Source organism: Athene cunicularia, assembly GCF_003259725.1.
Source record: "Athene cunicularia isolate RWA chromosome 2 unlocalized genomic scaffold, athCun1 chr2_part1, whole genome shotgun sequence".
Classification (NCBI taxonomy): Eukaryota; Metazoa; Chordata; class Aves; order Strigiformes; family Strigidae; genus Athene; species Athene cunicularia.
In genome coordinates, this window is record NW_020799095.1 from 129,580,513 (window position 1) to 129,596,343 (window position 15,831).

At 37.5% G+C, this 15,831-nt stretch overlaps 1 protein-coding gene across 1 annotated transcript in view; it reads left to right on the plus strand.

Moving 5' to 3' along the window:
- CPQ (carboxypeptidase Q) overlaps window positions 1-15,831 on the plus strand; it is a 138,783-nt gene that overhangs the window by 103,205 nt on the left and 19,747 nt on the right. Inside the window, exon 6 of the mRNA XM_026843569.1 lies at window positions 4,430-4,631. Coding sequence (XP_026699370.1) covers window positions 4,430-4,631 — 202 coding nt within the window. The remainder of the gene's footprint in view (window positions 1-4,429; window positions 4,632-15,831) is intronic.

A 15,831-nucleotide genomic window follows, 5' to 3' on the forward strand; every position in this document is an offset into this window, starting at 1 on the left:
TGCTACTAACTACATGTCCAAATTCTGCTCCAAGGGCTGTTGAAGTTACTGGGACTTTTATCATTGGCTTCTCGGAGGTCAGAACTCTGTAACTCTGATAGAGAACAAGCCATAAAATCTGTGGACTTTTTTACAGGCTGCTTACCACAAAATGTGGCAGAAAAATATTTCATCTTTTAACAAAAGTATGAACCTTATTTATACTTTGTCATCTGTCAAAAATTGTTCCTAATTTTCAGCTTTACAGCATCTTTTCCCCATATAATGATAGAATAATTTTTTTAAAAAGTTAACTCACAGTATACCTGATTTTCCCTGTCTTCCTTCAAAAAGAGTGTAAGTGGTATGATCACGCTTGTGGCTGGTGGCTATTATGCCTTGATGCTGGCACATCTCTGCTTCCTAACAGCTGTTCTGGTATTTTTTCTCTAGTTTCCATTTATGCTGTTTAGCTTCATTAAATAATCTTGATTCTAAACAGTAACTCAAAATTATATTACACCATGCTTACATATTATTAAATACTTATAGCATATTATTTATTTTAATCTTTTTTTGTTTTCCAGCTGTCGCATACACTTAGGTGTTTCCAGTGTTTTCTTTTGTCTTTGTTGTAATCTTAGTTGCCAGCCTAACAAACCTGGATGTTGAGTTAAACACACTTTTAGTACTGCAAGTGGGATGACCATCATTTCACTGTAAGTTCTGCAACACATTTGTTGCCGTGCTATACTGGAAGCCCAACTACTCTGAGTCAAATATTGGGAAAGAGGAATACAAGTGTTGCTGTTTCATAAAGTTAAGTGTAAATCAATAACAGAAAGCTGAAAATGCACTGTCTGGTTAACTGATGTCCCTTATTACTGGAACAAAGCAACCATTAGTCAAGGACAGTGCTTTGCCATTACTGACTTTAGTATTTTCCCTGTAAAGTGGTGATTTTTCTCAATTGAATGAAAAAGCAAACCAGTAAATGGACAACTAATAACATTCTATTTTAAATAGCTCCAAATTATTGAAGGCTTTTAGGACAACTGTTCCCTCCCTTATCTTTTCAGGCATCTCACTGCTTTAGTTGGATAAGAGGAGTCAGTGCAGTTGCAGTCATTGACTCGGTAGATTAGTCATGAGATGTTGGAGTCTAGTTTAACATTTGGTAAGAATTAACAACTGGGATTTTGACTGAATGAGTAACTACTTGTAGGGTATACCTGCTTGGGATTGCCAGTGTTTATGCTAGATGGGAGGTTCCCACCAATGGAAGTATCAGTCATGCATATGACAAGAGTTTGTTTTCTCAATTGAAAAGATCTGACTGTAATTTCATGTTCTCAAGTGTTTACCTTAGAGATGAGAATCACCTTATATTTTTAGTTTTGCTTAACAGTGTTAAAATAGATCGTTTATAGAGCAAACAAAAGGAATTAAAGGAATTAAAAATAGGAGAAGTATTGGCAAGGTTTGTGCCTATTTGCATATTCAGTGAAAATAGTAAGCTATAGAAAGCTAATTTTCCCATGCAGTATTTATTGTAATGTTTTCTTTAAAAATTCAGTCAAAGAGCTAAACATGGTAAGATAGAGAGGTAACCTCTTCTATGACCAAATCATAGGAAAGTCAAGAATAAAATTCTATTTTGATGCTCAGAGAATTAGGCAGCAGGTTGCACCAAGATTTAATTTTCTGGTATGAGCTAAGAGAAGTGGCACAGTATCAAGATTCAGCAAATGGGATTACTTTCCCAAAGATTAAAATGCTTATTTAAATGATACCTTCACTGTGAGGAAAAATGAAGGAAACAGCTGAGCAGTTATTTTATAAAATCTTACTGATTTGTTCTTCTGTTCCCTTGAATTAGTCCAGGGAGAAATGTACAGTCTCACTCCACTTTGCTAAGTGGCAGTTACTTCTGCACCATAGAGGGCAAAGGACAAGGGAGTATCTTCCCTATAGCATATTTTCCAGCATGTATTTATTTCTGTGTAAATAGAAATGCCAGTATACGTGTACAAAAATGGGTATAGTGAAACCAACTTAACCCCTTTTTTCTTAATTGCAACTTTCAAACTCAACAGTGAATAATTCTATAATTAATCCTATCTTCTAGTGGACAAAATAGAGGAAAAGCTTTCTCAAGGACACATGGTACTTCAAGTAGTTGTGACCTGTTTCTTTTTTTGTCCCCCAATGAGTCTAGTTTCTCTCCCCAGGGCATCTTGTTTTCGTGCCACTCCAGCACGTTCTCAAGACTGAACAGCTTTCTTACAGAGCAAGAATATGGTGTAATGTATTGTGGGTGGCTTGTTTTCTCAGTTTCATATTAAAAACACATGCAAACATTTATAAGAGAAAATACAACTGAAGACTGCAATAATGCTGCGATACTAGCAGTTTATGAAGTTTTGGAACTTAGTAATTCTGTTTATTGGAGCGGTAGGTGAGATTTCCTCTCAGCATCTGAGCTGTTCCTGCACTTGCTCTTCTCACCTTGCTGTTCTGAATAGTCCTTTCCACTTGCCTTACTCATACCATTCCACTTGCTTCTACTCATGGCAGCTTCTCTAAAAATGAGCAGAAGTCCTGCTTCAAAGATTCAGCCAAAGAGGCCATTTCTGAATGATTTCTGTCATGGTATTTATTCAGGGCTCACTATAATTAAATTAGCTTTCACTGGTGTTTCACTAGCACACCAAAATATGTATTGTCTTCCGTAAGTCTTGCTCCTTGGGCTTGTGATATAAAGAAGATTTACGTTTTCAGACATTCTTTCTGTTGTACCTGTAATGACTTTGGAGGATCATTGGTCCCTTTTACTGTGCAGTGTGCTTTTACTGGCCTGCTTCTCTCTCACTATGTTTAGAGGGTCCACGAATCACAGTTTCATGTTGAAGCTCATGACCTGTAATACTGCATTTGATAGCAGGCCTAGCTGCCACATTTAATGGTTTATACATTTAATTTTTTATAACCTGAAGTTTTTTTCATTGTATAAAAATAACAACTGCCAATTGGTGACAACATTTGTTATTTCCACCTTGATTTCCAGTAGTTGGATTGGATGGATAGGTAGATTGGTTATTTTAAAGCGTTATAATATTTACAGTCACTTCATCATATGCAGAGATTTTGTATTAAATTTTTATACTGCTGGATATATTTCTATAGTTAGAAGTGCGCACCTCTGCTGTGTTAGAACTTGTTTCACTCAAAAAAGAAAAGTTTTGGTAGAGTGTAAAACACAGTTCTTGGCAAATTCTATAAAGAACTTCTGAAAACTTATGTGAATATCACATTCACAGCCACCTGTAGTTTTATATCCAGAAAAATGTGAAAGAAGTCTTTACTGAATTGTAGGCTTATGTGAGCCGTGAATGACATGGATCTGTTACCACTATCACGTATCTCTTGTAAAGATTTTCTTGTAATAACCCATGACAGCCCTAAATGTCTGGAATGAGATCTGGGCATAGGAGAAAAACCTGCAGTTAGTTCTCTTAGTCACATTCAAGATAATCTGAAGTACATCTTTTTCTTGCCTGACCTGGCCATAAACTGTTTTATTTTGAAAAAAAATGTTACATGCCTCTCAAAAAGAGTGAGACCTTCCTTTATGAAAAGTTAGTAAGTATTCCAATTAAACTTTTGTGACTGAGCATTCTGAGTATATGGAAAGCAAATAAATGGCTCTGGATGTTTTGGTTTGGTGGTTTGTTTGTTGTTTTTTTTTTTTAATTAGCTGAAAAGAATCTTCCAAGTGCACACTAAAAACAAATGTTATAATGCCATTTGTACACAAAATCTTAACATTTCGTGTTTCCTGTAAGGACTTACCATGGAAGCACGAACTTGCCTTAAAATAGACATTATTCCTTCAGGTCAGGAAAAACCTTGGCATTTCAGTCCTCGGACCAAAGTCAGAGTTGACTACATGGTATATTGAAAATAATGTATTTCTAAAGAGGCAGCAGCTGTTTTTTTTAAATGAGATGTCCTTCACAGTCTAAGCAGGATGCTTTGAATGCATCTAATTTTAAAGCTAACCAGACTGTATACCCTCCCATCTGCAAGAGAATTTCTGAATTTCAGGTCTGAGAGGAAAGTGAGATCTGCAAGTGAAAACTGGTGGTAATGGCTTATCTTTCTAGGTGGCCCTTCAGAAGTCTTACAGTAATTATTTGGGGACAGCCACTAGTCATGCTGTGGCTCCTACAGAATACTGATGCCTCAGAACTGAACTTAAACCTTTTCAGCATTTTCATACAGAAAGACTAGATCCCTTCATTTACGCTTTTATATATACAGTCACAGAAAGCATTGCTCTGCTTCTTAAACAATTTTGTTATGGTATGTTCACTGACATCTAGAGTCTAGTATATGGTGCCAGTTAAAATAGCAATCAAAACAATATCTTCATTCCTTACATGTTTAGGAAAATATCAACAACTTCGATATTGTCATGGAGTCTGATGAGGGCACCTTCAAGCCATCTGGACTGGGTTTTACTGGCAGTGCTAAAGCTCGGGACATCATGAAAGAGATCATGACTCTGCTGCAGCCCATCAACGTTACGGCTGTTTACAATGACGCAGATGGAACAGACATCAATTACTGGATGAGAGACGGGGTCCCTGGTGAGTGTGCTTTACAGGTGACACCACTCTTCCCATGCAGTGGCATGTTGGATGGGTAGTCTATTGTTTTGAAAATAGTAAGAAATACTTTCTCTCAAGGAGTAAAATTTAGCATAGATAAAATGCAGAAATCTTAAAAGGTGACCAATAGAAATAGGACATAAAGTGCATTTGAGCTGCAGTTTAATAATAGTCTAGATTATACATAGCACAACATGCCTAAAATCTTCTTTTCAGCTTTAAGGATTTATAATAATTAATCCCACAGTGGTAGTTTATAAATAGTAAACTAAGGCAGAGGGGAATTTTCCAATGCAGAACAAATAATTTTTTTATTATTATTATTTTGACTTTGAAGTATAGGGCTTTTTCTCTCTGTTTTTATATGCTGAAGAAACAATGTTTTTGAGACGTGACATTTAAAAGGTTATGAGGCGCTAAGGTGTGCTAAGGGGTAAAATTCTGCAAAGTTTGAAGTGGTTTAGGAGTTTGTTTGGAGTATTGTATCTGGCTCCCAGTGAGGAGCAACTCATTGGCAAAGAGGTTTGCAGACTGTGAGAGAGATTGACCACTGGCAGCCCCCCCATGCAGGAGACTCCACACTAACAAGGGCACTTGCAGAGCACAACACTCCCAGTTAGAGGCCAGCCTGGGTAAAGCCTTAGTGAATTTACATGGTAGTTTTCATCCTTGAATAATAGTAGAAAGAGAAGTTTCATAACACTGATATTTAAAAAATTATGATCAGTTTTAAAATTTTAAGATTCTTTTTCTCTGGTGTTTTATGACTGAAGTAGGCTGGTGCATTTCTCATGCTAGTTTTACTAGTAGCTACTATATGCTTAGAATCTATTAATATTTTATTGACTAACTGCCTTGGTTTCTACCCAGTCTTGTGGAAGTCACAGTGTGTCATAGAATATATGCTTCTTGTTTCTGGTCAGAACCCTTCTCACTCACCTGGGGCATACAGATACCATAAAGATAACTGCCTCAAAAAATGTATGGATGTCTAATTCTCAAAGCAAAATATCTATGCTGCGCAAGAAGTATGGATGAATGGATATTGTGAACAGGTAGGGATTCATCTTCATCTGGTGTGCTGCTTTCCTGGTGAGGTGCAAGCTGTTGAATGCAATGTCATACAGCTGTGACATTGGTGTGCATGCAGGTTCCCAGGCTTTGCAGGTGCATCTTACATGATGTGTTAGGAGCATGTGCTGAGTTGAGTTGAAAGATCGTAAGTGCTGCTGAGAAGCTGTAGCCATGCATCGTCCTCCACAGTCTGAAAGTGCCCATGCAAAGATGTCTGGTTCAGAATTTCAGACCAACTTTGTGTTGTGGCTGGAATATGAGAACTCACCACTCAGGCTGTGTTTAGAAAATGCAAGTGTATCAGAATTATTTCCTAGGTAAGATGTTGGGAGCATTACATATGGTCCTTGGGGACTTCCATTGTGCATCCCATCTGAGTGTGACAGATAATGGATGAAGAGATTAAAATTTAACATTAGAATGCCTTGTTTTCAGTTGATAATGTGTGTGGTGCTTGTGATGGCAGTACGTATTGAGCTCTTGTACACCACTTTTCATCAGCTGAGGTGCACCTGGAGCATAAACAGCTACAGCTTGTCATGATCCTCTTGATTAGTCACCTGGGCTACATGTGTAAATTACACTCAACAGGAGCAGGGCAGAAACAGGAGCCCTCTCCTATAGTCATCCGTAGTCCTCGGAAAGCATAAACTATATCATAAATGATAAGCTCAACCTTTGGAAAATATATATACATCAGAACCAAGACCTCAGTTTTTAAATCTGATTTGTTTTCTTATTAACAATTTGACACATTAATTGATGGTGGATTTTTTTGCTGTCTGAAGCTTTGATTCATTTAACTTCCCATTAAGCAAATAACAAAGTGTTCTTGCAGCATAACAGAACAGTGATTCTTTTTTTCTCCATTGAGCCCTAGTGGGATGGAATTAGCTCCACTAAAAGAATTTTGGTTGCTTTAGATTGTATTTCATACTGTACTAGGGAGAAGTCTAAGACATCTTGTAATCTTCACGCCTTGTCTGCAGTATTCTCACTGCTCGAATGAGCCCTTATGGTATATAATAACATTGGAACAAATTGAACACACTGTAACAGCTTTTATAATTCCCTCCAATTTAAACAAGCAGTCAAGTGTTGACACTTCATCAATTTTATTTAAATATTTTCTTGAAAATACACTTGGTGGCTTTGTTTCTGCAACAGCGAGAGAAAATGTGGTGTGCTTCTTGAACAATAAGAATTGTTTCTGACATAATTTCTCTAGAATTTTTATATTTTTCAATGCTAAATAGATTCTGGGATTCACCTTTATAGATGCTATTAAAATTCTGCTCCTCCTGCTCCAAAAGGTCTGAAAGATCCAGAGGGCAACGGTATGTATATTTTTCAGAGCTGTTCATAGCTGCTCCTGAGACAGGCAAAGTGACTCTGGCTCCTTACTCTCTTCTATTTCCAGCAGGTTTATTTTTAATGGGCATGCAATGAAAAGTTATTTGTAATGTTATGTAAACATATTTGCAAGAAATCAGCAGTGACTATTCTGAGATTTTAGGATGAGATAGGTCAGGAGAGTTCAGAGTGCTTTGCAAACCATAGACTGAAGCTTAACTAATACCTCTAAAGCACAAGCAAGGTGATCTGCACCAAACACAGCAATTTAATGCTTTGTGACTGCAGAGTATTAGAAATATTTCCACCAGTGGCCTTTACATTGGATTATTTTGAAAACAGTTCAGACCAGCAATGAGGAATGTCTGTAGCTATGTTTTTCTAGTGATAGTTTTCAGCTACTGAAAATATTTGGATAACATTTGTTTTGCTTTTTCATGAAACATAAATCAAATGAAATGGGTTTTTTGTGGTGTCGTTTTTTATGCTGTGATTTTACAGTTTGAGGTGACCGTTGGTCCTAAGACTGCTCCTTTTTTAATTATGCAATTATCTTTGTCAGCCTTCTTTTTAAGGGTTCAATTACATATTTGTTTTTAGTTAGAGATACATCTAAACTGTGGCACATAAAGCTGTTCCATTCCAACACTAAGTCCTATTCAAGTTTGACCAGAATTTGAAAATATAGATGAGATGGTTGTTTGGGTTTGTTTGTTTGGTTTCTTTGAATGCTTTTTCACAACAGTCTTCTTCAGTGTCTGCAAGGGTTAAAAAACATTAAGCAAGCCCTGCTAAACCAGTGCTCAGGTATTTTTCCTGACAAAGCAAGGTATCTGATGATCACAAAGATTCTTTGAACAAGATTTATACCAGTTCCTAAGGTAATAGCACCAGGAAGCTGAGTCAGCCTTCCCTACAAACCTTCAGAAACCGAGAAGAGGGAATGAAGTGATTATGTTTATATTACAATATCCAGTGAACATTAGTTCAGGTTTAGGTGTTAGGGGAGAGGAAAACAGGTGCTCTCTTATTTTTGCAGAGGAAAGGCTGTTGTGACACAGTATTTCCAGGAGAGCTGGTTCAAGGCTGCCCCTTTCTGCCAGGCTTGTCAGGGAGGTTATCTGTTGCTGCAGTGCTTATGATGGGAACATTTGTCTGTTAGAAACTGAGCTGGTTTTGAGGTCGAGCTGACCCAGGACATCAGACAACTTCCCAAATGCATGTGGCAACTTCTCTATTTAAAATTCAACCAATAACCTAAAGGTAAAACTCCTTTTTACAATGTCACTCTGAACCTTGATGCTTGGCTGTGTCTTTCTGTCTCAACAGTGATAGTGTCTTGCTTTTTTGTTACATTACACAAGAGGAGGAATTATTCTTCTAGAAACTAATAAACCAGTAGTTCATCTAACTTTAATGTTTCTTCAGAAATCAAAAATTCATTGTTAACCCAATCTATTAGTCATTTTCTTGGAGGTGGCAAACAAATACTATCATATATCATTTCTCTCATTTTTATATTTTCATAATGCTTCTTTATTACCTTCATCTACAATAAGATGTATTTTGGCCTTAGACTCCAGACTTTGACATACAGAGTTACCTTTCTTTTTACATAAGAGTTCAAATCCTTCAGTTCCACCCCTTTTCCAGAGCATACTCTCTCCTTATCCCCCTGTGCCCATCATCCCTTGTAGCACCAAACTCCAGTGCGAGCCTGCTAACATGCTTGTGCCAAGCCTGTTTCTCTGCCCAGTGGCAGCCAGGGGCACGTTTGAGAAAGTGGTGCTGTGGGATAACTCCCTGACTTGATGTTGCCAGCTGGGCATGAAGAATTTGGTAAACTCCCTATTTCCCAAAGTATGAATGAGTAACCTCTGTTCACTCTTGGCTGTATCACTGTTTGGAAGTGATAATCCACTGTCATGCATGATGCATTGCCTTCAGCCTAACTATTTTATACTGTCCACAGACTTGGGCATACTCTTTGGATCCAGTTTCTTTTTATTGCCAAAAGAATAAAAACTGTAAAGAAAAAGAGGAAAAATCAGATTCACATAATCTAGGACTTTATGGACCAATGCTGAAAAGCCTTTGGCTAGATTGTGCACAGGTAAGGAATGTTGCACTTGACAAAGACCTTCCTACAAGATGAGGGAAAGAGGAAAAGGTTTCCTTAAAAATAGACATTAAACTTAACTTCCTCACATTAATACATAGCATTTGTGTGATTCATGATCTGAGATGTTTTGTATAAGGTATCACATGGAAAGCTCCAGTTATTTGACCAAATGATGAATACAAGTGAAATGTCTCCTGCTCACTCATGGGGCAAAAGGTTGGACAGAACTCCTGAATGCTACTTGCAGAACTAGCTTCATGTATAGTATTCTAAGTACTTAGACAATTCTAGTTACTCCACAGGTGCCACATTTTTATACTTGTTGAGTTCCCACTGCTCTGGACATGTGTTGAAGCACACCACCAGTTCGAGCCACTATGGGCCTGATTTCTTTTGTGGTGGGGGCTTATGGTGTACACCTATGTCTTGCCTGAGTCTTGACCTCAATAAGTCTGACATATCCTGGCATGGTTGTATGATAGTTAGCAATATTGTATTGCTTTTCCCAGGTCATTCCTTTCCTTTAAAATATCATTCTGAAAAGAAATATGATGAATGAGTGCATTCCACTGCAGAAGTCAAATTTCTGCAACTTGGGAGGTATTAAATTAAACCAGTATGCTAAGTGAACAGTTATAATTGCTTGGCACTTAAAGAACCTACAAGTGCTATAGCTATTAGAACCATTTAAAATCTTGATTGCAGAAAGAACTGTGTGTATTAATCTTTAAAATAATTCATCTATGTTCTAATTTATCATTGTTCCATAAAAATAGGCTTTTGAAAATAGAATTTTGAAATTACTCTAGAGTAATTAAATAAATTTAATATGCTGCAACTTTTTATGAAGGTGGACACCTTAAAAGGCTTACAGTTTAACCTAATATCTCAGTTATATTAGCCTTTCATATGACCTTTTCTGCTTTTAATAGTCTTTGAGACTAATCATTTAATGAAAGGACTAGTCTGGAAATTATGTTACATTTTCTTATTAGTTATGCTATTTGACTACCAGACAAGCTTGAACATACAATTCTTTCCACCTTGGTTCTGCTTGGGCTAGAGTCTTGTTTTGGCATATTAGAGTGTTGGGCTACTTCTGATAATTAACAAAGAAGCATCAGAATTGCAGGCTTTTTTGTTTCACATAGACTAGACACAGACCATGAAGCTATTTAGCTGGGATAGTACTGTTGGAGAGAGGGATGGAGTTGTTGGGTGATTAGGCACAGTGCCTGAATGCAAATTTTACTGGTAGTTTTAAGAGGGCATCTGTAATATATTTCTCATTAGAGCATGTACATTTCTGATGTGAGGGCACAGGCAGTCATGTCAAGTCAAAAATAATGTGTCATCTTTGGGGAAAACCAATTCGTGGTTGTAGCAAATACTTGAAAACTGTTCATTCACACTTACTTTGACAAAAATGAAGACTACTTCTGAATGAACTTGCTGAAGTCTACCTTAACTATGAACTCTTACTGTTCAGTAATGTGTTTTAATAGTAATTTGTTAGACACTGATAGAAATACTGAGCAGGAAAAAGGTTGACACAATCAACAGCAAATGCTGCGATTACTAGCAGGCAGTACTAAGTGGTTTTACTTCACTCTACTAATGACATTTTAGTGAGAGCAAGATCACAAAAGACCTTCAGGAAGACTTGACAGTCTAGAAATCATCCTTTACAGTGAGAAACGGGAGACATTCAAATCTCTCTCCATTTATGCAAAACTATGTTAAGTGATGACTCAACTACCGCGTACATATTAGGCTGGGAAGCGATTTGTCTAATTACAGCACCCTTCTCCCTTAGGCGAAACACCTCCTTCCAATAAGGTTAGTGAGCTACAGAAGCACCTTGCAGATTTGGTGAATTCACCATCATTTTGAATGTGTAAAACAAGACTTGGGTGTCTTTTAAAAAGTAAAGGGTAATTCAGGCAGGAGGAATGAGCTTGATGCAGTAGATACAAATACAAGCTGAGGTTCCTTGCTATGTGTTATTCAGAAGATATGATTAGATGGTAATGGGTCTTGCTGGCCTTAAAAAATCTGTGAATCTGCCAGTAAATCTTACGTTTTCCATAATTAAATTCCTCCTTCCCCATTTAACCCTCACCTATTTCAAACAGAATAGCTTTTAGAATATCAAAAACTCTCGTCTTTTGATTTGTACAATGTTTAGATAATCCTAAACAATTAAAAAAATAACTTGACAATCCCAGAGGAAATTTGAACTGAGAAACCAAAAATATTTGCAGAACTCTATCTTACATTACTGAACATTGTTTCTAGTTACTGTCTTTTCAGTGTCTGTGATGCAGTTTATTTGGCAAAATTTTCTTGGTCATCACAAGCTAAGAATTACAGCATGGGTTAAGAAAGTGATATTACATAGTACTTAAATTTATCCTCAAAAAAATTGAGGCAAAGCAGCTTTAATCTTATATGAATATTACAATAAATTAGTTTGAAACACAGTCTTTTAGAATCCTAGAAGTAAAATTCTTCCAGTGCATTCAACACTAAATACTAAATAAGCTCATTAACCTAGTAATTAAAACATAATTTAAGGTGTTTCAAATAAAATCATATAATTTCTGATGGTTCTTGCACTTTTTGTCTAGTGGACTTCTTTCTCTTAAAGGTATTCTATCACTGTTCCTTCTGCGAATATCAGTAAGGTTGAATTTTTTCCTTACTTTTAGATGCTTACTCTTCAAAACAGTACATGAGGTGGATAGATGTAAAAGACTCTGTTATTAAATAGGTTCCTTCTGTATGCACACAAAATTCCTAAATGTTTCCAAAATCATCAATAAATTTCCTCCTGCCACTCACCTTGTTAGTAGGAGACAATGCTTTGTCTCAGAAAAGAAGCACTGAAAATACCTGACTCAGAATCTTATTTGAATTTGGGGTGTGGTTGCTTTTATTCCGACTGTGCCTCTGAGTTGTATTAATTCTCTGTTGTTTGCTGCGTAGGAAAGCTGAATTCTATTTCTGTGGGTGGGAATATTCTTTTCATATGGAAGCATTTGCCATTTGTTGATCCTAAAAAAACAAGTGTCCTACATTAACACACAGTGTTAACATCTTAAATATGCAGTTGGAATTACAAGTTAGTTAAACGTTATTCCTAGAACTGTCCTCAACTTCACGAAGCTCATGCAAATAATGAAGTAAATGGGGGGAAAAAAAAAAAAAAAAGGTTTTAATTTCTGTTCTATAAGGAAGTTGGAGGTGGAAAGTGCTTGCCAAGGGAGAATTGTGAAAGCTAAATGTGATTTTCTCCGCTTTTTTTTTTAAAAACCTTTTTGGAAATTGACTGTATGAAGAATAAGACACATTTGTAGTGTGGAAATGTTGGGAGATTTCTTATAAAATGTGTAATGATCCAGAATATTTGGCTGTTAGGAGCAACAGCAGAAATATCTGTGGATCCGTGGATTTTGTTCCTGGAAAACAAACTGTAATGGCATCAGTACTGAAAACTGAATAAAAAATAAACCGTTCGGTAGCATTCCAGGAAGACCATGTGTAAGCTGCTCTTGATGGGAGGGACACAGGTTAAATGGATTAAGATCTGGCTTGCAGCTCTCCAAGTAGTTTCCTATATGAAGTCATATGGTGAGTGTTTTTAATAGGATTCTTCAGGGCTTGTTACATCCTCAACTAGTCAGAATTTCCATTGGTGGTTTGGAATCAAGTTTAAAATTACAACAAAACACAGCTGATGTAATTGCTATTGAAATGATAAAGAGTGATGAGAACAAGATGATAATCCAGCAAGGGTGATAACAAGTGTGAGTCCACTCTGTCCACTTTGTTCACATCTTTCTTGTACTGAAGGCCCCAAAGAAGATGCAATCTTTAGAAAAAATTATTTCCTTGGACATGCTGGCTACCCTGTTGCTAATGTAGCCCATACATGACCTTCACTGACACAAGGTCTCACTGATGCCTCTTGTCCAGCAGGGCATGCAGGTCCTGTTCTGCAGAGCTGCTACCCTGCTAGTGAACCTCCAGCCCATACTGTTGCAGTGGATTGTCCCGTTACAGTACAGCACTTTGGTTTTGTCTTTGCTGAATTTTCTGAAGTCCTTGTCAAGCCACGTCTGCATTTTGAGCTCTCTGAACAGCAGCTCTGCCTTGCAGCATACACGACTGCTTCTTCCACAAATCTTATGAAGACACAAGCCATCCCTGTCATCTGGGTCATTGCTGAAGATGCAAAGGGTACTGACCTGTCACTGACCCTGAGGGTTACACCATGCATAACAAGCCGCCAGTTAGACCTCAAACTGTTGACAGCTACCCTTTGAGCCCAGTGGTCCAGTCATTTTTCCACCCACTTTTATTCCACCCGCTCCAGTCCACAATTTTCCTGGGGACTGAGGTTAGTTTGTCTGTCTTACAGTATCTGGATCCTTCTGCTTTTCATTTTACAATGGGCATAACATTTGCCTTTTTTCAGTCATTGGATTCTTCCCCTGATGGCCACAACTTTTCTGAGATGATAGAAAGCAACCTCTCAGTGGCATTGGCCAGCTACCTCATGCAGCAGCCTATTCATTAAACCATTAATTTGTTTTCTCCTCATTTACTTAAACAATCCCTAATTTCATCTTCCTATACCATGAGTAGTACTTGTTGCCTCTTCTCCCCAACTCTGCGGCCAGGCAGAGACCTAGAAGTTACTTTAAACCACAGTGATTGCTTTCTTTCTATTCTTTCATTACTCATTATAGCTAATATAGCAAATAATATAGCACTTGCACAGCATTTTTTCCCAAGCAGTCTAAAAGTTTTACATGGAAAGGAGGCTGTAGAAACACCTTGATTCACTGTGCAGGGCACATTGGAGGTTTGAAGCAAGGATCAGAAAGCTTTTTAGTGACATGTATTACACAGGAAACTTGTCCCTTCCTTAAGCAGCAAACACATCATGCTTTCATTTGCAGGTGACATTTTAGGTGTAAATGTCTGAGGCCTCTGAAGAATGCTTTTGATAGTAGACCTATCTGAGCAAATACAAAGCTCTGAAATAATTTATAGAGACATCTTCCTCAAAGGAGCAAGTTCAGATTTATTTCAGTGGCAGTTTCTCCAGGACATTGTTAACATTTATAAACTTCAGAACGGGAACCCATCCGTTCGTCTTCAAAACTTATTCTACAGATTTGGTCTACGGTGTTACTGAATTTCTGAAAAGCAGAATTTATTGAGCATCATTTTTTTTCCCAGATATCTCTCTTTCCAGTGGCATTATATTTGTTTTCAAGCAATAATTCCAGTCAATTCAGCCATGAAATAGACCACAGAAGAACACCTAAATGTGAAAGAAACTGAATATGCATTTGTATTTTGTAGTGAAAAATCCTCAAGAAAGGATCATGGGCTGTGTAGGAATGCAAGAGAGAAGGTATGGGGTTACTGTTCCAGCTCTGACATAAGCTGCCATCATGACTGAACAATTTATGCTTCCCCAGTTTCCCTAATGATAGCAGTTACCCGAGGGGTGCTGAGGAGCTACTTTTTGTCTGTAAGGTGCAATAAAGAGGAAGGATTCTTCAATACCTTCCTTATTAAGCTGGTCTGTATTTTGCTGGAATCATCAGACCTTGCATTAATTTAGCACAAGAGCTTTACCTAATCAAGTATTGTGGATACATATAAAGAAAATAGCATTGTATGTGGAAAGAGCTTCCTACAAATGTATTTTAGGGACATGTAAACAAATCTATCTACAAGAATAAAGCATACTCAACATGAGCAGCAATTTATTCAAATTCTCCATCCAAAGAGCCAGAAAACTTAATTGAGAATTATTATCCATCAGGGACAGTCTGTCCATGGCTCTCGACTGTTTGCAGTGAGCATGACAGAGCACTATCTCAATCACTATATAGGGCTTGGAAATCCACCAAAGAAAATGGGCACTTTTCCTGTTGCTTAGCTGGCTAAACTGGATTTTAAAACAGTTTAGTTCTATTAACTATATTAAACCCAAGCAATGACCTTCTGGGACAGCAGAATGTTTGTAGGTGTTGCTGCTGTTTTTAAAGAAAGCTAATGTAAAGAAATAGCTGAAAGAAGGGATTTTCAGACTCTTTTCTTCAGACTCCTGTTTACTCCTAAAAATGTACAACTTATCTGTTACTAAGAGAGCAAGTTTCTTGTCAGTGGGCTTGTCAGTTGGGATCATCCACGTGTTAGAAAATGTTTATGGATTTTAAAATTGGAAGCAGTTCAAAACCATTAATATGGCATTGTGGAGGGGAAAGAAGTTGAGCAGCTTGGTTTCTCAAAGGGTAGATTCTTCATCCCTACAAGCAGAGACATGAAGGTTTAGAGTACTGGCACTTTACAGCCAGCTATCCTGAATTCCCTCGGGGATGTGTAATGTACAAACACCTCACCAGCTGGAAGCTACTGGAAGCAACTTACAAAAGTAAATTAGAGCTATGAGACAGAAAAACTAAAATCATATGAGGACAGAGGTTATTGTGAAGAATCCTAAAGTAAAGTGGTTTTACCTAAACAAGGGTTGTCTCGATTGGCTGCCTTCTTCCCCCCCTCCCCAGATCCAAACCACAGCAACAACCAAAGCACAGTGGAAGGTGC